General features: G+C 48.4%; 1 protein-coding gene across 4 annotated transcripts in view; it reads left to right on the top strand.

The window, feature by feature from the left end:
* Positions 1-24499, top strand: part of pard3bb (par-3 family cell polarity regulator beta b) — a 162984-nt gene that overhangs the window by 77271 nt on the left and 61214 nt on the right. For 3 of the 4 annotated variants that reach the window (XM_023805839.2, XM_023805840.2, XM_023805838.2), the window contains 6 exons: positions 1231-1416; positions 5990-6160; positions 10478-10589; positions 15580-15712; positions 15942-16033; positions 20967-21011. In XM_023805839.2, the coding sequence (XP_023661607.1) occupies positions 1231-1416; positions 5990-6160; positions 10478-10589; positions 15580-15712; positions 15942-16033; positions 20967-21011 (739 nt within the window). The remainder of the gene's footprint in view (positions 1-1230; positions 1417-5989; positions 6161-10477; positions 10590-15579; positions 15713-15941; positions 16034-20966; positions 21012-24499) is intronic. The other variant, XM_023805841.2, reaches the window with a different exon arrangement.

The raw sequence follows: 24499 nt of genomic DNA, 5'->3' as shown, positions 1-24499 counted from the left end.
GTCTGTCTGTCTGCCTGCCTCTCTGCCTGCCTGCCTCTCTCTGTGTCTGTCTGTCTGCCTGCCTGCCTGCCTCTCTGCCTGCCTGCCTCTCTCTCTGTCTGTCTGTCTGCCTGCCTCTCTGCCTGCCTGCCTCTCTCTCTGTCTGTCTGCCTGCCTGCCTGCCTGCCTCTCTCTCTGTCTGTCTGCCTGCCTGCCTCTCTGCCTGCCTGCCTCTCTCTCTGTCTGTCTGTCTGCCTGCCTGCCTGCCTCTCTGCCTGCCTGCCTGCCTCTCTCTCTGTCTGCCTGTCTGTCTGTCTGCCTGCCTGCCTGCCTCTCTCTCTGTCTGCCTGCCTGCCTCTCTGTCTGTCTGTCTGTCTGCCTGCCTCTCTCTCTGCCTGCCTGCCTCTCTGTCTGCCTGCCTGCCTGCCTCTCTCTCTCTGTCTGTCTGCCTGCCTGCCCCTCTCTCTGTCTGTCTGCCTGCCTGCCTGCCTCTCTGCCTGCCTGCCTCTCTCTCTGTCTGCCTGCCTGCCTGCTTGCCTCTCTCTGTCTGTCTGTCTGCCTGCCTGCCTCTCTGCCTGCCTGCCTCTCTCTCTGCCTGACTCTCTCTCTGCCTGTCTGCCTGCCTGCCTGTCTGCCTGCCTGCCTGTCTGTCTGCCTGCCTGTCTGTCTGCCTTTAAATGCTGTTATCAGTACTAGTAATGCGTCATGTCTCCCCTGAACATGACATGTAACCTGTTTTGCCATACAGTGCTATAGTATATTAATATATCTTTCAGACTTAAAATGTTAATTTGAATAACTTTTGCTTTTGTTGGCCTTTCTGGCTCCCCAAGGAATAGCATTTTCCCCAACAATGAAGTTTCATTTTTGGCCAGTTTCCCTGGAGACGAGAAAGGGGTGGCTTTCCTCAGCGTCACGCGCAATATGACACTCTTATCTTTGCCTTCCTCCTCTCTTTCATTTGGGTGAAAAATCTGGCTTCAGGTGTTAAGATGATACAGTTTTGATTATGGAGAGGAAGGCGTGGAGATAAAGACGTCGATGAAATGAGCCTGAGTAAAGTGAGCCCCATGAATAATCGTGAGGGGAATCTTATACATAATCAATCCACCAAGAAACCTCTGAAGCTTCTGGCATGAAGAGGTTAAAACACTTCATTTAGAGATGCGCTTTTTGCTACCTCTTTCTATGCTTAAATGAAATGACCCCTGGGCTCCCCCCCCCCCCTCTCTCTCTCTCCCTCTCTCTCAGAAGGGGGAGCAGGCTGGTGCTCCACTCATGATGGAGGGTAAGGAGCAGCTGATGTTCGAGGTCCCCCTGAATGACTCAGGTTCTGCTGGCCTCGGGGTGAGCCTGAAGGGGAACAAATCCCGGGAGACGGGAGAGGATCTGGGCATCTTCATCAAGTCCATCATCCATGGAGGGGCAGCCTTTAAGGTATGGCTGTGGGGTCTATCAGACACACTAGACGTACGAACTGAAACACTATATGTATTTATGGACATATATCTCTCCATCCATCTGCCAGGTGCGTTTCCTGGTCGGGGGTCCTGCCCGACACTGGGAGAATGACATACACAGTATTCGCAAAAATGTCAACAAAGAGAATAATACCTTAGATTTGGTTTTTTTTTTTTTTTTTTTTTTTTTTTTTAAATAAAGCATCTGAGTCACATCAGCATGCAGTAAAAGTGTCAGTGGTCTGATGTGTGCTTCCTGTGTCAGAGGTCACTGCTGAAACTGCACCACTGGCACCAGAGACGTAATCAATAACTTGGGGACGCCAGGTCAATGTGTGCCCCTAAATCCCTACATCGCCTTTCTGTGTAGGGTTCTAATCCTCTCTGGCTGATCTCTAGCATAATCTTCCTGGCTTGTGATATGAGGGAAACTGTATGATAGTGTGCACACTGCGTTGGGTCTCCTTTCTTTCGTACTGGATTATAAACCGATCCCTTCCAATCTGTCAGACACTGAGCTGTTTTCCATATTTGTTAGCATAATTTAGTCAACACCACGATTCTTCTGCTGTTGCTGTAATACTTCTATAGGAATAGCGCTCTTCCTTTTTTGGCACTCGTCCTAGTGCTGAGCTGACCTCCTCTCTCATTAATGAAGGTTCCTCCGTGTATCCGACTGACTGAAATGGTGCAGTTTGTTGTATAGTCAAACCCTTTATCTTCCATGTATGCGTGCTCTGTTATGAGGTGATTCCCTAGCCCCAGAGCAGAACATGTGGCGTGTCCGCTGCCCTCTGACCTCTCCCCGCTAGCTGCCTTGACCCCATCATGGGATGACTGTAGTTTTTCAGCGGATTGCCTGGGCACCAGTTCACGGGGGAACCTGCCGTTCCTCCAGGCGCATGTCCCCTTGCGTCTGTCCCCCTGCCTCTGTCCCCCTGCCTCTGTCCCCTTGCCTCTGTCCCCCTGCCTCTGTACCCCTGCCTCTCCTCTCTCTTTCTCTGGCTGTCTTTCAGCACACTTCTCTCCAGTGTTTTTGAAATACCTTGGATCTTTTTCCTCCCTTCTGCCTTCTCCATTTTCCTCGTCTTTTTCCCCCTTTCATCCCTTCATGCTAACCCCGGAAAGGAGTTCTAGCTTTTTCTGTGTGGAGATAAGATCTGTGCGGGGTCGTCGAGGCCCCCCAATGAACACCTGCACCCTTATAAGCCCTGTAAACCTTCCAATGAGCTGCTTGCTGAAGAGTCTGACAGAGGTCTGTGTCTCTCTATCTGTCTGTGTGTTTGTATGGGGGGTTGGCAGGTTGCATGTTTGTGTGTGTTTCTCTGGATTCTGCACCTAGCTTATCAGCTTTTATGATGGAGACTGGAGCCTCTGCTGTATCCTGCTTTCCCCCCCCCCCTGCCTTTCCTCTATCCCTGCCTCCCCCATGTTATGCCACAGCTCCTTCACGGCCACATTATTGCTAATTAAAAACTTTTAAAGACTGGCTCTAATTAGACGGAAACATCTTGAGATTTTGTGGGCGCGATGTCCCTGTCCCTGGATTCCATGCCTGCTATAATTTACGGCGTGGAGGGAGAAGCTGCAGTATCTCCTGAAGATGTGGGTTACCCAAATCCAGGATGCGCAGAGAGGATTCTAACTCCCTGCGGATACCAAGGATACATGCAGCTTCCTCTGTTTCGTCGGCATGGCGGCAGAGGGCCAGTTAGTGCCTCTATGACAGACACATTCTCCACTGTAGGTGAGAAGAACGAGCTTGGAGACAAGTCTGCGCTCATATTTCAGCCGTGGCTGACTGGCTTATGCTCCTCGGAGCTCTAAGCAGTGCTGTCAGGTCACCCAGAGTCCAGATGGTCAGTAAATTTCTGCTTCGGATGAATTCTGTTTCCATAGCCCCTGTCGGTGATTAACAAAGAACAACAGCCTACCTGTTGCTTAGCGGCACATAAATTTTATCCTTAAACGTAAATACGTCTTTATGGCCGTGATGTATTAACAAGTGTGTTGGCAAGAGGCTCAATGAGCGAGTGTACACTGTGAAAAGCTCTTACCTGGAGGTCTTGGACAGACACAGATGAACCTAAATCACCACCAAACATTTTGACCCAGTAATGGCTGGTTCCAGATCAGCCTGATCTGCAGTTGTTTCTGACCTTGTTTCCCTGTGTTTAGTGTTTTAGTTCCGTGAAATCTGACTTGTGAGCTTCTAATCTGTAACGACAAAGGGGGAATGAGCTGACCATGGGGGAGGGGGGATAGCGGAATGAGCTGACCATGGGGGCGGGGGGATAGCGGAATGAGCTGACCATGGGGGCGGGGGGATAGCGGAATGGGCTGACCATGGGGGCGGGGGGATAGCGGAATGGGCTGACCATGGGGGCGGGGGGATAGCGGAATGGGCTGGGCATGGGGGCGGGGGGATAGCGGAATGAGCTGGGCATGGGGGAGGGGGGATAGCGGAATGAGCTGACCATGGGGGAGGGGGGATAGCGGAATGAGCTGACCATGGGGGCGGGGTGATAGCGGAATGGGCTGACCATGGGGGCGGGGGGATAGCGGAATGGACTGACCATGGGGGCGGGGGGATAGCGGAATGGGCTGACCATGGGGGCGGGGGGATAGCGGAATGGGCTGGGCATGGGGGCGGGGGGATAGCGGAATGAGCTGGGCATGGGGGAGGGGGGATAGCGGAATGAGCTGACCATGGGGGCGGGGGGATAGCGGAATGGGCTGACCATGGGGGCGGGGGGATAGCGAAATGGGCTGACCATGGGGGCGGGGGGATAGCGGAATGGGCTGACCATGGGGGAGGGCGGATAGCGGAATGGGCTGACCATGGGGGCGGGGGGATAGCGGAATGGGCTGACCATGGGGGCGGGGGGATAGCGGAATGGGCTGAGCATGGGGGAGGGGGGATAGCGGAATGGGCTGACCATGGGGGCGGGGGGATAGCGGAATGAGCTGACCATGGGGGAGGGGGGATAGCGGAATGAGCTGACCATGGGGGCGGGGGGATAGCGGAAATGAGCTGACCATGGGGGCGGGGGGATAGCGGAATGAGCTGACCATGGGGGTGGGGGGATAGCGGAATGAGCTGACCATGGGGGTGGGGGGATAGCGGAATGAGCTGGGCATGGGGGCGGGGGGATAGCGGAATGAGCTGACCATGGGGGAGGAGGGGTAGCGGAATGAGCTGACCATGGGGGAGGAGGGGTAGCGGAATGAGCTGACCATGGGGGCGGGGGGATAGCGGAATGAGCTGACCATGGGGGCGGGGGGATAGCGGAATGAGCTGACCATGGGGGGGCGGGGGGATAGCGGAATGAGCTGACCATGGGGGGGCGGGGGGATAGCGGAATGAGCTGACCATGGGGGTGGGGGGATAGCGGAATGAGCTGACCATGGGGGTGGGGGGACAGCGGAATGAGCTGACCATGGAATGAGGTCATAACACTGCTGTGTGAAATTTGGGCTCGGAACACCAGATGTGGATGCACTGAGGTGTGTGTCTCGCAGTCACGGTTTTTCCGCACATTCATCCCTGTGATTCTGTTAGAGGGTCTATCTGGTACAGTCCTATTACTGTCCCATTAAGACTGTGCCATGGATACTGGTGCCATCACAGCTAATGAATACAGCTCCCTGTGATCATTGTACTTATTATAATCCTTTCAGAGTCTCAAAGGACGTTGGGGACGATGTCACTGTTTCACATTACAGGGAATTATTTGAACAAATGCATTGCTATTTCAATTTCTATCACAGGATTTTATAAAAATGTATTTTCTATTATAAGCTACTAATGGAAGGGCTGAGCAAGAAGTGCATCGTGGTGCTGTCAAACTAAATCAGGAAATCTCTTTTTAAATGTATATGAAATGTCGTGTCTAGGGGAAAATGATGTTTCGAAAGCCACAGTATTATGAACTCAAAGTGCTAATGCTGTAAATGACTATGGACCAGAAATTCTACTGATTGAAATTATAATCAGTACTACACAGAAGTAAAGACTTCCATTGCGAGCTCATATAACTTAAGATTCTCCGTGTGAGCACCGTTTATTTATTTCAAGTCCAGCTCAGCTCTCGTCTCCCACTTAAACACTTTATGAAGCTGCTTCCCTGCATCAGCCTGCAGATAGTAGACTGAGATCTGAGGGCTTCTTTATGAATCACGAATTAATATTCATGGCGATAAACTTGAGGGCTTTTTACTTTCCATGTAATATGCATGCCCCGTAATGTCGGAGTACCGGTGAGATTCGGAGGCAGGCCTTGGATTGCTCGCCGCCCCCGCCGGCCCCCCCATAAGGAAAGCTCAATTGCCAGTGGTAGCGGCCGCTTCTGGGGCCTGTGGTTCCTGAATGTGGGTCCTCCAAACCACGCCGCCCAGCTTTCGCATTGTAGGTGTAGCTCTGGATTAAAAATGCATTCTCTGAAATGGTGAGTTTCGTCCTGGATTCTAACTTTTCTTGGAGAGCCCTCTTTTCCTTTCTTGTCTTCCGTATCACTCACTTGCCCTGCCCTGCTCTCTGTCCACTCCAGGATGGCCGGCTGCGTGTCAATGACCAGCTGATCGCCATCAACGGGGAACCCTTGGTGGGCCGGTCCAATCACGACGCGATGGAGACGCTGCGGCGCTCCATGTCCATGGAGGGGAACCTGCGGGGCATGATCCAGCTGGTGGTGCTGCGTGTCCTAGACAGACCAGGGCAGGTAGGACGTGTTCATCTCCAGCATGATGCCTCAAAATGTTCCTGAAGCCGGAACTACGAAGAGCCTGGAAATTGCTCTCCTTCCTACATTATTAAAGGAAGGATTTACAAAATATCTGATCTGATTATTTTATTAGGGCATTGATGGCGCATGAAAGGAAACAAAAGCATGTCAGCTGGGTATTAATCCTGACCGTTCATTGCTGCACTATGTGCATCCTGACAGAGGGTGTATCTAGAAGCTTGGCATGGTGCTGTTCATTGGAAGAGCATGTCAGGTGGTCGAATGAAACGCAACTTTGTGTTGGAGTGATGAGAAATAAACGAAGCATGGCAGTATCATTCCCTCAAGCCTTATGGTCGACCTCGGCGCCCATGGTGGAGCTCCCCCCCCCCACCGCCGCCCCTCCCTGGGATCATTGTGACCTGTCGGTTAGAAACTGTGAAGGCGGCTGAAGTTTGTTGGGTATAAAATTAACTGAATTAACTGAACTTGACTTCTCCCTCCTAACAGTTTCAGTCTGTCTAATTTAATATTATCTGTTTGCTGTTTCGCACAGTATGAACAAGACCAAATAAAATTCAGGCAGTTTATTTAAAACAATGGGGGCTTCGATCCATGTCACTGCAGTGGAGACCAGCGTGGGCCTGGAAGGCAGTCCTGAAATCTCTCAGGTGCTTATGTGGTCTAATGGCTACAACATGGTGTCGACAATCCAGAGTTAAACCTTGGACTCTGGAGATTTATGATTATTATTGCCCGTTGTGTCGGATCACAGCCAGTGAGTGTTTGAAAGGCGGAGCTGTCTGTTAATGTCCTCCCGAAATAAAGATGGATATTGATCAGCCATGTGAAGCCCCATAGTGGAACATAAACAAAAAGAGGCTCTGTGGATTGCAGAGATCTGCTTGCTGTGGATGCCCTGGCCCTCCCCTCCGGCAGGATGGATCGTTACTGGCGGAGATAGTAATCCAGGCGAGCATGACTGATGTGTAGGTTTAGCCACAGACATAATAGCCCGTCGGGGTTGAATGTTGCCTGCGAGGTTCAGCATTGTTCAGTAACAGTTTGTTTTATGGGGGAGGTAGAGCAGAGTGGGCCATGGGTTGGAGGATCATAGTCAGGCTTGAATTCTCCCCATGGACCTCAGTTTTGTTCACTAATAGCTTATCATAATGGCCTGAATGCTAGCGGGTGCCCTTCTGTGACGTGCTGCTGTGGGTTTTGCTCTGCAGTTTTTTGTATTTGTTCTCCTCTGCTACTTGGGCTGCCTTGGTTTTGGTGTCATATTAGCCAGTGGCTGTCACTCCTCACAGAGGCCTGGGAATCGTGTGCGACACACAGGACTTCCCCTGAGCGGAGGAGGGCCGCTCTCTGTCTGCTCAATTTCCTTCTCTTCACAGTGGCTCCCTGGCTGGCGTTTGCTCAGCTTCGCCTCAGAGCAGTGAGAGCAGGCTTCGTGGCAGCTTCCTGCCTTCCTGCCGCACGGATTAGCCGCATGGAAACACCTGCGCATCTGCAGGGACTTTGCAGCTATCGCTGATTGGGGAACATTAAGAGTGTCTTAATTCCTGCATGTTATTGAAAATCCCACCACCTCCTCCTGCGCTGAGCAGATGAGCAGCTCTCATGTAATTCAATTATGCCCATTTCTGCCGAACGGCTACGAACAATGGTGGGCAGGCTGAGGGGGAGCAGGCCGGGACGGGAGGAAGCCTGAAAGCCTTGGCACGCACTGCCGCTTTCAGCACGTCGCCGTCGTGGATGCTCTGGTACTCCTCTCCTCCTGGCAGAGTCTGTTGGAAAACGCAGCGAGACTGTCACCAGATCTAATCGCATGCTCTCAGCAGCGCCGTCGAACGGCCATCTAAACAGCCCTGTCATAATGTGATTACTCCCCGAGGCTCGCTAATGAAATCCTGCCTGTGGAAATCCTGCAGCCTGGCCACCACACCAATCCCCAGTCTTGAAAGAGTGGGGGGGGGGGGGGCGGCATGCCCACCAAGCAGGGGGTGCATCCCCGCCTGGACTCGATGTTTTAGGCAGGACACTGAAATCCCCGCGCTGCTACCTGATTAAGATGCTCTGATTTAAGCCTGCAGTGCAGTGAGAGCCCTTTGCTGTAGCTGTTAGCGCTTAGCTAAGATGAGCCATGGGGGACGTGGCTCTCTTCACTTCCAGGAAGCCCTCCGCACCTTATCTCCATGGCCCCACCTTCCCCCACCCACAGAGAGTGAGTTATGGGGGTCGCTCGGTGTGACGCGCCCTGGTGTCGGCCCCCCACCCCGCATGATCGTCCCGTCGTATGGCTGAATAAGCCCACTGTAACTTGCCTAGAGGTGCAATCAAACAGCTCAGAGCAGCAGATAACTTGCTCATCTTCCCACTTAACTTCCCAGCTGTGGGTAGCCCTCATTTCACACTCCACAAAGTCCTCTGTACTCTGCAGGGAGAGCCAGCACAACAGGAGGCCGCATATTTACATTTACATTTAAATTAATTGCTTAGTTGACACTTTAATTAAAGTGGCTTTTACCAAGTTTCTACCCATTTATAAGGGCAGATATTTTTTCAGAAGCAGGTCATGCTAAGTGCCATGCTTAGGGGAACCGCAGCCGGCCTCCCCAGCGATGCAGGCAGGTAACCTTCAGGCCTGCTTTTCTCCTCTGCGCCTCGCTAATTATGCTGCTGAGTGCTTAAACCAAGTAGCTAATGGCATGTTGGTACTGCAGTATATATAGAGGAGATAAACACCTTTCATGTATGACATCACATCGCACAGTGTTATGCATGCAGAATGATGGAACCTCTGCACAGGCTGCCGGTCTGCACTTAAAATCTACTTGTACAACCGGCCAGAATCATGAGTCGTCTTTTTTGGGAGGAGAGATGATGGGGGTATTTGTTTTTCAGCTGGAGAACAATCTTTCTGTCTTCCGGTGGTGTCTCAGGATCAGTGTTACCCTCGTATTGGGAGACCTCTCTTACGTCTCTGAGTATCTTTGCCTAAACGGTCTGTCCTCTGTGTATCCATGGAAGCAGGCCCTATTGCTGTACCGGCAGCCCCCCCTCCCACCCCCCACGTTGCCGTGCTGATCCTCTAAAACACTTTCTGCTTTTCCCCGACTTCCTCCATTTCCTGTTAATTTTCATCAGTGCTCATTCTTCTCCTGACTTTCTGTAAAATTGCAAGCTCTGTACTCTCCCTTTTTAGGAGAAAAACAAGCAAATGGAAGACTTGGCCCTAGGAGTCCTCATTGATCTATAGCTCCCGCTTGCTCGTAATCGCATTCGCTGCCCGTCACTGTCTGCGCGTCACTGTCTGCGCGTCGGCAGGCTTGAGCCTGCCCAGCTGTGGCCCCCCGAGCCGGGAGCAGGCAGCAGTTAGTGCTGATGGCATGGAGAGTCTGATCGCAGGGCTCTGTTTGATTTAACGTGCGTAGTCTCTGGTGGAGAAGATTCTTCAGATGCTGGTCATGTTGACTTATATTTTTTAGTTTAGTTTAGAAATCGCGCAAATATATCATCCGCAGCAGAAGCTTGGGTATTTCCGTAGTGCTGCCGCCCTTCGATGGTCAGACGTTAGCCGTCGGCAGGACTGTCGCCCTCTGATCGCACGCACCGTTCTGCTGCATGGGCTGGCCTCTGGTCGAACCCGCGCCCCCACCGGCGTGCGGGCCAAGGCGGCCGCTGCACCGAGCCTCAGTGCTACCCCAGTGTCACGGCCCCCCAGCTGTAACATCGGCCCCAGCTGCAGCGTATCCCCACACCTGCCTGTGAAGCTGTGGTCCCGGGCTGCTGGCAAACCAGCCGAAACGGCTTCGTGACGCGCCATGTAACGTATGGGTCAGAAAAGTCAGGCCTTTGTATCACTCTCTGAACACGGGCGTTTGATGTGAAATCCAGAGCAAAGTGAATGTCCTGCTACGCAAAGCATCTCCTCCAGGCAGCTCTGCTCTGCACTTCTTGGATGTCGACTTCGCTGTAAGATCTGATCGCTCTCTGCCTTGTCAGCGTTTTTCCTGCTGCTGCAGATTCCAGTGACGACCCAAAATCTCTCATTCCTGTGTGTTTTTTGGGTATCCCATCAAGCAGGGCCTGTTGTCCTGTTTCTAAACACTGTATACATAATTTATATTTCATGGATAAAGTTAAATATGTTTTATTTTGAAATAATTGTTAAAAAAAAAACAATGTGTGTGTTAATATTTGACATTGTTGCTTACATGAAGTGAGTACATAGAATATTTGAGAACATATTTTAGCCTGAGATTTAAACATAAGTATGTTAATAAGCTCATTTCTTTTATTATCCAGCAGGAATACCCAGAGTATTCAGGCTTCCAGAACCAGCCAGTACAGCCAAGGAAAGCAGACAGCCCTGCCCAGCCCCCCATGGTGACCAACAGCATCTATGAAAGGGCTGGAGGTAGGTACTCATGTGGCACTTTTATGTAATGATGGAGCAGCTCACAGAAGTCCCGCCCACCACGGGTTTCCATTCCTGTCATTGGTTGACGTTCTGAGAAAGGTGTGGCTGAGGCTGTGTCATAGACTAAGTGTGCACGAGCAGTCTGGAAATCACCATACTTTTAGAAACCTTCTCAGTGTAATGAAATTCCTTTAAGGTTTCATGTAATGTCCTTCATTTGCAGTTCCATTTCTGCTTCACTTTTAAATGCTCATACGAGTGTGGCTGATGGGTTTTGGCGATATGAAAGTGAGTCACACTGAAGTCCATCAATGCACCATATCATAGGCTTTTTGATATATTTCACTCTTGAATCTGTTTGAGGTGAAACAGCCCCCACACTCAGTTTGTATTAAGGATGATCCTCCAAGGGCCCCGGTCTTCTGGCAGCTCTGATGTGCTTCCCCAGAGGAACACTGCATAGCCATAATAATCTCTACACGGGCACATTTTTCAGCCTGTAAACATTTACAGCCATATGTCATTTAGGCCAGAACCTGTTCCAGTATTCAGGACAATAGGTGCCAGGACCCCCACCAACTGAACTTCTGTATGTTTCTCAAAGCAAGACTTCTGTGGCTACAAATTCAGAACATTTATGAGATTATAATGTGTTTATTTTATAATACTTCCAAGCTGACAACACTTGCTTTGTGGAAGTGCGTTTTATGGTGCTGTGGCTAATAACACGAACAAAATAATGAGCTGCATTTTGTGCTCTGTTTATACAGCTTTTATCTGGTAAACAGTATGCTCTGACCTTGAAATCATTATGCTGATGAAGTCTATTCTAAATAGGGCATGTTTGTATATGTAGTATTGTGTGCGAAGTCCATGTGATCCGCTGAAAATAGAACTGCAAACTGTTTAAAATGCATTCTTATCTTTCAGGAAATTATTCTGAAAAGCTTTTGATTCTCCTGACTCACACTGTTCTTTTTGTGGTGTTACGGAGAGTGTGTACTGTATATATATGTCTATAACATACATTATATGGACAAAAGTATTGGGACACACCTCTTAATCACTGAATTCAGGTGTTTCATTCAGGTCCATTGCCACAGGTGTATAAAATCGATCACCTAGCCATGCAGTCAGGTTTACAAACATTTGTGAAAGAATGGGTCGTTCTGAAGAGCTCAGGGAATTCAAGTGTGGTACTGTTATAGGGTGGCACCGATGCAATAAGTCAGTTTGTGAAATTTCTTCCCTGCTAGATATTCCACGGTCAACTGTACGCGGTGGTTTTGCGAAGTGGAAGCATTTAGGAACAACAGAATCTCAGCCACAAAGTGGCAGACCACGTAAAGTAATAGAGCGGGGTCGCCAAGCGTTGAGGAGCAGAGTACGAAAAGTTGCTAGTGCTCTTTTGACTCAATAACTGCAGAGTTCCAAACTTCCTCTGGCTTTAACTCCAGCACAAAAACTGTGCACCGGGAGCTTCATGGAATGGGCTTCCATGGCCGAGCAGCTGCATGCAGGCCTCACATCACCAAGCGCAATGGCAAGTGACAGAAAGAGGGGTGTTAAGCACACTGCCACTGGACTTTGGAGTGACGAATCACAGTTCTCTGTCTGGCCTCTGTCTAGATGGACAAATCTAGGTTTGGCAGATGCCAGGAGAACGTTCCCTGCCTGACTGCATTGTGCCAACTGTAAAGTTTGGTGGAGGAGGGATTATGGTATGCGATTGTTTTTCAGAGGTTGGTCTAGGCCCCTTAGTTCCAGTGAAGGGAACTCTTAATGCTTCAGCATATCAAGACATATTGGACAATTCTATGCTTCCAACTTTGTGGAAACAGTTTGGGGAAGGTCCTTTCTGTTCTAGCATGACTGTTCCCCAGTGCACAAAGCAAAGTCCATAATGATTTGGTTGGATAAGTTGTGGAAGGTGTGGAAGAACTGACCTGCACAAAGCCCTGACCTCAACCCCATCAAACACCTTTGGGATGAACTAGGATGGAGTTTGTGAGCCAGTGCAGAGTAACTGGAGCCTCTCCCAAGCAGCATAGCGTAGCACACACACACACACACACACACATACATATACACACACACACACACATACATACATATACTCACACACACACACATGCATACATACACACACACATACACACATACATATACACACACAATCACACACACACACACATACATACATACATACATATACTCACACACACACACATGCATACATACATACATACATATACACACACAATCACACAAACACACATACATACATATACTCACACACACTCATACATACATACATCTACACATACATACATAAAAACAAACATATATACACACACTCATTTATATATATATAAATTTATAAATGTAACCCATATAATATTTATATGGGTTACAGTGGTCTTACAATGGGCATGACCTCTGCAGAGCGGATAAAGTGAAATCTGATTTTGGAGAAAATAAGCCTATCAGTCTTGACAACAGCAATGTTTTCTGTCGCACGCTTTACGAACTGGGCGCCTAAACATTCCTACATTAATGTGGTCTTTGATGGGGAGTAGAGAATGACGTCCATTCAGGTCACCTGAAAGGGGCTCCCTCCTCTTAAAGAGGCGTCCGTCAGCCTCTCCGTGCCTGCAGTCGAAGCTGGAGGTGGTCTGGTCCTAATGAAATCATCTACTGCCGGCGATAAGAAGGAGCACTTAATGCTGGGCAGAACGTCATGGCTGGGGTGGGGGGGTTGGGCAGTCTGTGCTTAACGAGCCCTTTTTCCGCAATAGAGGGGTATTAATCCATCTTCACTTAAAATGCCCTTTTTCCTGCCACACCCATCGCCAGCACAGGCGGGAGAGGTAGGGGCTGTGTGTGTGTGTGTGTGTGTGTGTGTGAGGAATGCTTTGTTATAGTTTAACACACGTTCATCTCTCGAGAGGCGGCTCATGCAGATGATGAAGTGTACACAGGAGTGATGCATGACCTATCCTGCACGCCACCCAGACAGATGAAGGGGCTCCCTCAGTGATAACTGGTCGCCTGAATCGGGCATTAGGAGGAATGATGGTTGCTTTTGCTTGTGCTTTCGCTGATAAGACATCTTAGCAATGATTTCCAAAGCCGGCGCAAGGTAAGCCTGGACTTTCCATCACGCAGGCGGCAAAGCAAATATGCCGAATATACACAGCTATGTGTTAAATCCTGTGCATACTCCTGCATACTTGTCACATATAAACTGCGCATCTAACCCTCTGCAGCTTCCACACATATTTCTGCATCTGCGCAAATGGCCACACGGCAGGTAACATATTGTGTCATATTTCTGCAGATTGCCAGAATCTGCTTCAACTGTGGTGGATCTGCTCCAATTGCCACAGACAGAGTGGATGTATACCCACCTAAAGCACTTCTGTCGGCACAAATGATTATTAAATATTGACACAGGGTGAACCAAAAGTAGATATACAGCTTTTGTTTTACAAAGTAAAGTTTTTGTTACTTTATTTATAAAGTTTGGTGTACAGTTTTTATTTTAAACTAATTGTAAAATTGTACTGATTGGGTCATGTTTAGTCTACCAGGTGTTGGAAATGTCTTCCATTAACGTTGAATTACTCCTGCAGCCTGTCCCCGACACTGTGACACACCATAGCCACCCTGACAGCACCTTTTCACAGTGGTGGGTCAGGTGACGTAGCAGCATTGACTGGCCGCCACCTCCACGCGGCCTCATACCCATGGACCTTGGGGGGGGGGGGGGGGGTTGTAGTAAAAGAGGTGATTTTTGACAGGAAACCCCGCACAATGGGTGAATTGAAGGAGTTCTTCTCGCAATCATTTGTGGACATTGATGCTAACTGGGATTTGTGTGCTAAAGTGTGTCTCAGTGTCAGGGACAGGCTCCAGGAATCTGTCCTGGTCAGTACTGTAAAATAACTGTATACCTACTTTTGGCTCACACTGTATATTGATGCCAATAAACAAATAGGCCTAGTTTAAGATCCTTACCAATAGCCTTTGGTTCACAAGTCTAATCCCATGAATCATTATGATAATGTATATTTCGATTTCCCACCCAAGTTTCTGAGCAATGCATAAACTAAGTGGGTTGTAGTAGGAGTATGTGGGGGGGGGTGGCTGAGTTTTTATCGTTTATCTGCAGCGCTAATCCCAGCCTTCGGTGACTTTGAAAGCTATGCACACTTAAGTATGCCTTACTTGAAGTGCAGGTTTTTTTTTCTTTTTTAAGCTCATCCTGAAGGTTCCGGACCGTTGATGAACATTGTTTGTTGTTCATCATCTTTCCTCCATTTGTCAGCTTGTCAACTGTCTTTGTTTCTCTCTATTTTTTCTGTACCATTGAATACAACTCTGTGTGGTTTGACCTTGATTAGTAACCAAGCCAAATCTATCATGTCCTTGTTTAGGAGTTGTCAGCCACATAGAATGACCCTGTCATGAACCAGTATCCGCGGCCTTGGTCGCTAAGCTACTTGAGGGTGTGATGCCACTTGTACTCAGTTGGTCGTGTGCCTGCACTCTTCGCTTTTGTTTTGTGTTCTTTTATATTTGTCTCAACATCCTGCCAGTTTATCACTCATAATTGCTTTATTTTCTCTTACTGTTGTACCTTAAATTTTCTCAATAGCCCATACAGGCATTCTGACATGTATTCAGCTTAAAACAACCTCTGAGCCCGGCTGTTTATCTAATTCTTTATCATCTGAGACATGAGATCATCCAGGTCATAGATATTTCAGTGAGTTTTGAGAGCTTCCCATCTCAGGGAGCAAGTGCCATGCCTGCAGATAAGATGCCCACTCTATCTCCCACGTGCAGCCCACTGCCGCTCCCCGTCCGTCCGCCCGCCCGCCCGCGAGATTTCCGAGAGATTTCTCTATTTGAGAGCCGTCTTTGTGCATGATTGTGTGTTTGTGCTTGCCGTAGTCATTTATCTGTGTTCCCATCTGTCCAGGTCTCTCTATTGTGACAAATGGAGGTGTTAACCACATGGAAAAAGAGGAAGAAGAAGAAGAGCCACCCCCTCTTCCTCATCGACATGAGAATGACATGAACTTTAGTCCAAAACCCACATACTCTCATCAGAGGTAACATTCTGTGCTCCAGCATAATCCGTGTTCTTTCTGGGCATATCAGTTGCAGCTTGTTTCTAGCAGTAGGTCTCCTCTGAAGACTGTTTGGAGGAGCTGATGTCACGGCTATGGATCTGCATGAGATATGCAGGACATTCCATAAAGTGAACAAGTAGTTCATGAGAGGCTGATGACCTGGCTATCCACTGTTAAACTATTTTGGAAATACCTTTTGCTTCTTCAGTCAAAACTGGGGGCCAGACCTGCAGAGAGAGGAGGTCCTGCGAGACGGCCGACAGCACAGCCGTGTGAAGTCATCCAAGAGCATGGACCTAGGTGAGGCACGCATGCCGTTCGCGGCGTCGGCCTGCAGCAGCTGCGCGGCGTGCAGGGAGACCCCTGCAGGGTGAAAGCCGAGGGTCTCGGGCTCCACATAGGCAGCCTAATATCTCTGACATCTCTAACATCCCAAACCAGGCTCTCTGCTGAAAACATCACTCACTTTTATTTTATTATTTCCCTCACTACCCCCCCCCTTAGGAAGCCTAAGTCATCTCTTTGATATTAAATGGCAACTGACAGAGCTAAGTGCATGTCAGAATGGCGATCAATGTAGCTCTCAGATATAACACAATTAATTCCTGTTGTGCATCCAGACATCCCCAATCTAATAATAAGCCGTGCATCTGGCATAGGCAGATGATAAATCAGCGTCACGTGAAGACTTTGTGAGCCACAGGCTGGTGCCGTCCTGCCTCTGATAGGCTGGTGGTGGAAGGATAGGCCGGGGAGGCTGCTTCAGGCCTGCCTTCATGCCGCATAAAGGCAGAGTGCCTAGCTTCACAGTGCCTCGCGTCGAATCGGACGTCTTCTGTTGGAGGGCCGCTGTATTAATAATACATATACAGATTTAGCCGTCGCACTTCATGAATAATAGAGGTTGTGGCTCCCGGTTTTAATTGAAGTCTGGAGTACAGTAGGATTCACCTTGGCGGCCCAGACAGGCCCCGGGCCTCTCGCGTCTCCTGTTTCTGCACACACCACAAGAGCCCAGTATGACTCGCGAGCATAAGCTCAGAGCGCGGCCTTTGTGAGGAGGTTGTAGTCGTGTACGTGTGAGTCACGATCTCAGACCCGTAAATCGGAGTTAAAGACAGCACTCAGGATTAGTTTAATAGGGAACGCTGCTATTTCCAGCACTAAAAAGGCATTGGCTGAAAGCTGGGTCTGATCAACGCTGTAAAGACACAGCAGATTCTCACTGACACCGACCGAAATAGCATGTGCTAGATTTCAACTCGCAAAGTTGGGTATAGATTTTTACCCATAATGCACAGCTTTAACTTTGATTGCAGGTGCTGATATGGGATTAAACGAAACAGAAGGCACGCTGTGCTGACTAGTGCTTGGCCTGCCTGTGGCACAAGGACATGGGGCAGTATTGAGATAATTCTAATAATGATAACCCCGGAATCTGGCTAGGAATTGGAGGAGCCTCGAGTTCATGCAGGCATATGTGAAGGGCTGTGTTTTTCAAAGAATGAGATTCAAAGGGAGAAATTCACATCCATTTTCCGTGTGGTTGATGCTGTATGCTATACCTACTGTACATACACTGATGTTCTGCTCCTGTGATTTTTCTGTCCTGTCTACCTCTGAAGCTGCTGCTGCTGCTGATGATAATGATGATAATATTAATGCATTTATGCAGTACTTTCTCTGTGCATCTGGGCTTAATCACCTTGAATGTGTTGTACCTCCTGGATAATATGCAGCTACCTTTTTGTACCTATCAAAGAGCTCCCCCTTAATGCATCTCTTTTTTTTTGGGGGTGGGTGGGGGGAGGCTGTGCTGTGATGACTCCTGATGGTTGGGGGCAGTGGGTGTAGAGCCGTCCCTCTGACTGCTGAGCCATCGGCTGTGATGGAGGGTGTGATGGCGAGACGGAATGAACCATCGGCCCTAAGTCATTTACTTTATGGATCTGATGGGTCTGATGGCTGTAAGAATTGAATGCACACCATAAAAATTGAACACTGAGGCACAGTGAGGCACAGCTCCACGTATTATCCAAGAATGACCCTATTAACTTTTTTTTCATCGGACAGAGTGAGGAATATTAATGTTATTAAAACAGTGGATGCAGCAGTTTTGAATTACACTTCATTAAGTTTCCGTATTGGGTTCCTCCGGTGCAGCACCCAAGCTGCGCTCTCTGCGCCCGCCTGAGTTCCATTACGGGGGAGCTCATCTTACCGCTCTCTCCCTTCCTCTCTCCTCACACGAGCATTCCTCGAGGCCGGCTTCTTGGCGGATGTGTGTTTGTGTGTGCAAATTATGGTGCCCATGCCAGTGTCTGGCCAAGCTTCCTGGGTCCGGGGCCCATTCGTCATCCCCAGGGCTTTCTTGCATGTTACACCAACAAAGCGATGACATCATGTGCAAGTACTGTATACAGGCGTGTGTACTAGTGAATAGAGAATGGCATTACATGTTGTGCTGTCCCCTTTAGTAACACTCTACACCTGAATTACTCCACCTAATGGAAATTGCGTAAATGATATGCTATAATAATTGCTCTGCATTATGGTACCTTTCAAGCTCGGATGAGAAGCACTGTGACTAAGAATTTGGTGTGTGAATGCGGACTCGTGTCTCTCTTCGGTGAGACTGACATCCACCATCTGAGCTGTAACCAGAATTCTACAGAGGATTCCTCTTCCACGGCCTCCTGGTGTGTTCCATTCGCCATGGCAACGCAACAGAGTTCCGCGCCGATTAAGCCGCCTCCCTCGTGCCAGCGACGGCAAGTCACTGTGAGCCCTGTCCCTCCTCCGCCCTGGAGGAACCATCCCCACCATTGCGATCTCAAAGTGCCCTACAAGGCTAAATGTAATCCTGTAAGCCCTCGATTCACAAGCTATTTGTGTCTAAGACCTATTTTGGGTGCCGGAGCTAATCATGCAGTCTTTTGGGCCTTGTGTGGTGCACTTTCTCTGCTAGGGCTTGGGTTTCAAACCGCTCTTGTTAGTACTGCCGCGGCAGTAGGATGGAAAATGATTACATTATATGTAGATGCATTTGTCTAACTATTTCTCCATTATTGCTTTGAAATGTGAGCTTTTGTTGAAATTAGTAACCCTTTTTAAAAATGTGGTAATAACACAAAATTACAGTCACAAATGTCAGGACCTAAACAATTGGATAGTCCTTGATGCTGCAGTTATGGGGTTTCTGTATCTCTTGATGAGCTAATGAATTAGCTGGCTCTGATGCAGTGATGGGCATTTTCTAATGCCTGTGTTTGATACGTGCTGGTTATGAGCTGGCAGCCGCATTCTGAGTTTGAGCTGATCTCTTATAACATCGCAGCAGCTGATCACCAGCCTCATGTCTCTGGATGCCTCGGGTCATGGACAGATCACCTCTTAGGGTATGGATAAGGCCATCTGAGAGAGATTGAGATGTAATTGCTTAGACGGCTGCATTGATTTTTTTTTTGTTGTGTTGTTCATAATTAATATTCTAGTTTTGCATATAGCGCATCTTCTTTTGCCTGTCACATGTTGAACCGAAAATGGCTGCCACCTTGTTGCCAGACTGCAGTGTAAAAGTCTGATTTGTGTAAAGCTGTTCTTTGTTTAAATGTGACAGTGTACAGTGCTTTCTGTCCCTGCTGGTTATTTCTCGCTTCTGTCATCCGAATGGCACTCAGGTCACTTTACCTCTGTGTGTTTGTCTCCCACGGGTTCGCTCTGGCCCATGGTCCCCTATTGTCTGTCACTGGGTCTCCCCAAGGCACTCCATGTGTATATGTATGTGTCAGTGTTTATGTACTTTACATATGTTCCGTGTGCTGGCTTGGCTGCCTGGGTGTGGGTACGCGTTTGTGTGTGTCAGTGCTCTCTGTCAGTCTACCTGTTAGTTACCTTCTCAGTTAGCATGCATTTGTATGTTTATATTTGCCAGGATTACATCAGTCTCTGGATGTGTGTTTGTGAGTGCCCTCAGTGTAGTGACCAAGAGGATCCTTCATGCTTGTCACATGATCCATCGGGCCAAATTCTGACTCATTTCCATTTTTTTTCCCTTTTGGTAGAATTGCACTCATAAAAAATGAAAAAGATTATTTAAAAGAAATCGCAGTGTAATGAAAACCTATTATTGTATCCTGTGGTGCTGCTGGAGCAGCAGCCTTTGCTCCTGCAAAATCCTGTTTCCCTGGATTTCAGCTGCAGGCTGATGCATTTTCTCACCAGTATTCAGTGATACACTTATTATAGAAATGCCAGGCAATCCTTTGGGCACCCCCACATCACGCGTGCAGTAGGTATAGCTCGCCTCTGGATTTAAACAATTGCGGCTTTGCTCACCAAGCCTGTCGCTGTTCACACATACATTAGTGTCAGGCTGGAGCTGTGAAAGATCACAGGGAGCTACTGTTTTTTTTGGCCCTTCCCCTCCGCTTTTCAGTTCAGGGCTTAAATGTGCCATGTTGTTGTTGTGTGTAAGTAGCATGACCGCAGACGTGTGCGGCAGCACAGAGAGACGACAGCCCCACTAAACGCCGCCCTCATTAAAAACCAGCTGCTGCCTTTGTGGGAAGCAAATGTGTTTCGCATTTTCTTGGAAGTCAACGTAAAAAAATAAAAAAATACAGAAATAAAATCAAGAAAACCGATAACAGTGAAGCACTGCAGATACTGAAACCTTTTTAAAAAGTCATGTTTTTGCATATTTCTTTCTCGTGCGGCGAATCCCGAGTCTGTGTCGCATTAAAGCCGTTGCTTAGCTGTAAGGTTTTTAAACACTTCTTGTTCAAAGGCCCTGCTGCCCTGGTCCCTGTTTGAAATCTTTGCATTTCACCTCCATGCCAGCATCCTCGCAGCCAAGGGGAGCTGAAAGAGGCCGAGGCCTGGAATAGCTACGCTATTTCACCGTCTCCCACGCCGTTTGCTGCCTTCAGCGTGCTGTTTGTACACACTGCACTGGCAGGGGGATGCCTCTCCCCCCGTCACGGAGGCCTGCACTGTCTGGGTGTGTTCCCTTCCTGTGCGAGGGTCCCTGCAGGCACACACACGCACACCCTTCCTCTCCCAGGCCCAGTTTGACAGTGTGTTTCTGTTGGTGTGATGTACTTATGCCTCTGCTTCACCAGTGTCATCATGCAGCACTGCTGCGTGCGATGCTCCTCTCCCCTTAGGTTCACCATGCTTCCTGTCTCCCTCACTTCCCTTCTCACTTACCGTGTCTGTCGTGTCTCCCCAGTGGCCGATGAGAGCAACGTGGGATCCCTGGGCCGGAGGAAGGCAGGTGAGCAATGCCTGTTCGTCTTCGTGCCCGCTGTGCCCGCTGTGCCCGCGCGCCCCCATGTCAAGTCCTCGCACAAGCTCATGCACACGCACAACCCCGTCCAGCACTGAGAGCAGCAGTCGTGATGCTCTGTTGGATCGTTTATTCCAAAACACATGTATGTTCACTTCCAGGTCGGCATTGGACTGTGAGTATTGATTTTTAAATCAGTACACGGGCTTGTGATGGGGCTTGTGCTAATCAGCACCTGCACGGCGCAGCATCAGCGCTTAATTGGTTCTGTCTCTGCTTTCGGTCGTTGTTGCCGATGCTGAGATACAGATTGAGCCCTCAGGTTGAGAACGTCTGGCTGCTTCCTGTTTATCCCATTAATTCAGCTGGCTGTACCCAGTCGCACATTTTCACGGGCCTGTAGTTCTGCACATTTTCACCCCATGGTGTTCCTCGTTTTCACTGCCCCCCCGAATATCTGATCACTGTGTCCCTGGCTGGTTTCAGTGGTTAAAAAGCCCATAATCGTGTCATATCACTGCTGCATTAATTAAGCTATATGCTGATCCACAAACATTAGATGACAGAGGGCAATTAGCCAGGTGTCGGCTCGATACACAGTATGATGCAGTTGGGTTTTGGAACAGTGATCTTGCCTTAGGAACCCGGGAGAGTGTAATGCATGACAACTTCTTTATCCCTCTTATTCCAGTCTTGTAAAAACATGCTTGGACTGCAGCTCTGAGCACATAAACACCAGCCATGCCGTCGTCAGGCAGTAGCGCAGTCTGAGCGACGCAGGTCCCTTTGACTTCTGGGTGTGAGCGTGATGCAGCCCCACCCTCGCAGGGAGCGGCCATAGGCCTGTCAGCTTCCCACTGCGGCCTGCTACCTGCCAAGCCCCGGAGCCTCAGGGAGGGTAGGGCTACATCTGCACTATTGCACAAGGCTGTATGCGCTTCGGGGCCACCACCTCACAGGCGGAGCCACTGTGGCGGGCAAATTACATGGGAATCAGGAAGAGCACTTGTGCCGCTTCACATGGGACTGAGAGCTGCGGCAGCAGTGACGTGAAAACGAGTCATAATGCAACATCATGAAAGCTTCAAAAAGTGTTCATTCATTTAGCATGTTTAATACGACTGCTGGATCATTTTAATCTTGTATTTTTGGAGGTTATTCAGGGCTGGACTGGAATTTTAAAATTTATCCTGGACTTTGGAGACCGTCACAAATAATGACTTTTACCCAGTAATGAATTTGGAACTCATTGGCCCACTGGGAAAATTCCCGATTTGCCAGACTGGGTATGGAGGAGACATGGTTAAAACAGAATAAAATGTACATGATAGGGGTTCTGCAGATACAAGAATAAGTAACAACAGAAATAATCAAAATTCAGTTTTACTCCACCTCACTCCTGCAGCTTATGTGTCCTTTACAGCTCTCTAGTTAGCTTTATATTTGAGCGGAAGGTTTATTTGGCTGGTAAGGCCATGCTTCCCAACATGCCTCGGTTGTGGCTGGAGAACAGGTTGGTTCTCATGCATCCATCGTCTTGCAGTGGCACCAGCAGCGCTGCTCCGGAGCGGGAATGATAAACGTGCATGTGTGTGTACAGGCGTGTGCCCCCACACAGAGAGCACGACGTGTGTGTGTGCGTGTGTGATTTCCTACCCCAGAGACATCGGCCGCCGTAAACTGGAGCATGAGTAATGGGGAGCATTTTTCTTTTGGCTCGTGTGATTTTTCTCCGTCAGTACTGTTAAGGGAAGCCGGTAATATGTTTAATAAAATGATCTATTTTTCTGGGCCTTTACTGATGCACAGGCTAATGTTTATTGACAGACTGCCGAGTGCTTTGCTGACGGTGTGTTTGGGAGTCCATCGCTTTATAAAGGCCCCAAATTCTGCTTTATGAGCTTTGACATATTTCATTAGCAGGATGGTCTTAAGAGCTGCAGCTCTGATTTTAATCTGCCTAAAACCTCCCTTGCAGAGGTGGTAGTGGTGGGGGGCGGGCAGGAATCTAGGCCATTCTTTTTCATTTGGGGGGTGAGGGTGTGAGGACAAAAGCACTGCTTCCCTAGAAGGTCCATTTCCCCCAAACCCCACACCTAATGCAGCTGAGGTCCATCTTCATCTCCATCGTGATTCAGCATTCCGGTTCTTACGTGTCGCAAAGCCACCCTTTGGTGTGCAAATGAACATGGAACAAATCAAATATCAAAGATATAGCAATAGTTGTGAGTATGGAGGTGAGCAGAGGGTGCCCATAACCAGGCCCGCTGTGGAAATATTAATCTTTGACCTTACTGGGTTCAATGAACCATTTCCCGGCTGGATAATGGCAGCTTCTCTTGACCTCTGTCATTCACTGAACCAGTCTTTCCATTGCTCAAGGCTGTGGCCAGACAGAGGGAACCGTTTCTGGGTGTCATGCTGAGATCTGCAGTGCCTCTAAAGTGGCTGTTGATGTCCATGCTGCTGTCACTGCCATTAAAGGGAGTTTTCACCTGGAATTACTTCATTTCAGATTATTTCTGCACATCAAAATTGTTAGATGTTCTTTTGCCCTGGAACACGTTACATTATTCTGCTCTGCCCATCAATATTTTTATGATGTCACTTGATTTGTTGAACTTGTTAAAATCTGAAATTACATTTTAGAGATTTAATAACGTTATTTAATGTAAATTTGTACCAAAGAAAATTACGGGAACTATGTATTTAAATCAAATTTCAATGTGTTTTCCATTTACAGAGGATTAATTTAACATGTTTACCTCTTGGCCAGTGGGTCTGTGCAATCTGGCCTGGTGAAACACTTCATTTTCAGCTCTCTCACGTTCACGCTCATGGGTAGGATGGAGGACTTGAATAAAGCAAACCTTCTTCAGCATGATCTCTGAATTGTAAAAAAAAATATGTAGAAAATACAGGTAAAAGGAGCATTGACCTTTGGATTTTCACTGGCTTCATTCTGCATGTCAGCCTGTGGCAGCGTGTCCAATAGAGAGAGGGCTTGGGTGCACGGGGAGCAGAGCACCATGGGATTCCCGTCTCTCTGCTCCGTTTTGTATTCACCATATGGCCCCTGGCCACAGGCCCTAAGCCCACTCGAAACCGCAGGCCCCTCGCTCCCGGAGAAGTACACACTGAAGTCATGGAAACGCTCTGCATGCCAGAACTGTGATATCTATGGAAAATGTGAACTTTACCGCTTTTTTCTTTCATTTTTGATATGCCTTTCAAACAAAGGCAAAAATATACAATTCTTTTGCTCAAGTTTTATTAATTTTTTTTTACCAAGTTTTGCTAAAGCCAAAACTTTATTTACAAGTAATTGCGTGCAAAAAAAAAACAAAACAATGGAACCTTGTCACATTTAAAAATAATCCAAGGCTTTGTGGTCGCTGTATAACACAGAAGTTAAGTCTATTTGTTTTAGTATAGATTTGAATTTTGACAAGCTGGCACAGTATTCTGCAAATGAA

Source organism: Paramormyrops kingsleyae, chromosome 1 (genome assembly GCF_048594095.1).
Source record: "Paramormyrops kingsleyae isolate MSU_618 chromosome 1, PKINGS_0.4, whole genome shotgun sequence".
Lineage (NCBI taxonomy): Eukaryota > Metazoa > Chordata > Actinopteri > Osteoglossiformes > Mormyridae > Paramormyrops > Paramormyrops kingsleyae.
The sequence above is the reverse complement of the archived record's forward strand: the minus strand, read 5'-3'. Positions and strand labels throughout refer to the sequence as shown.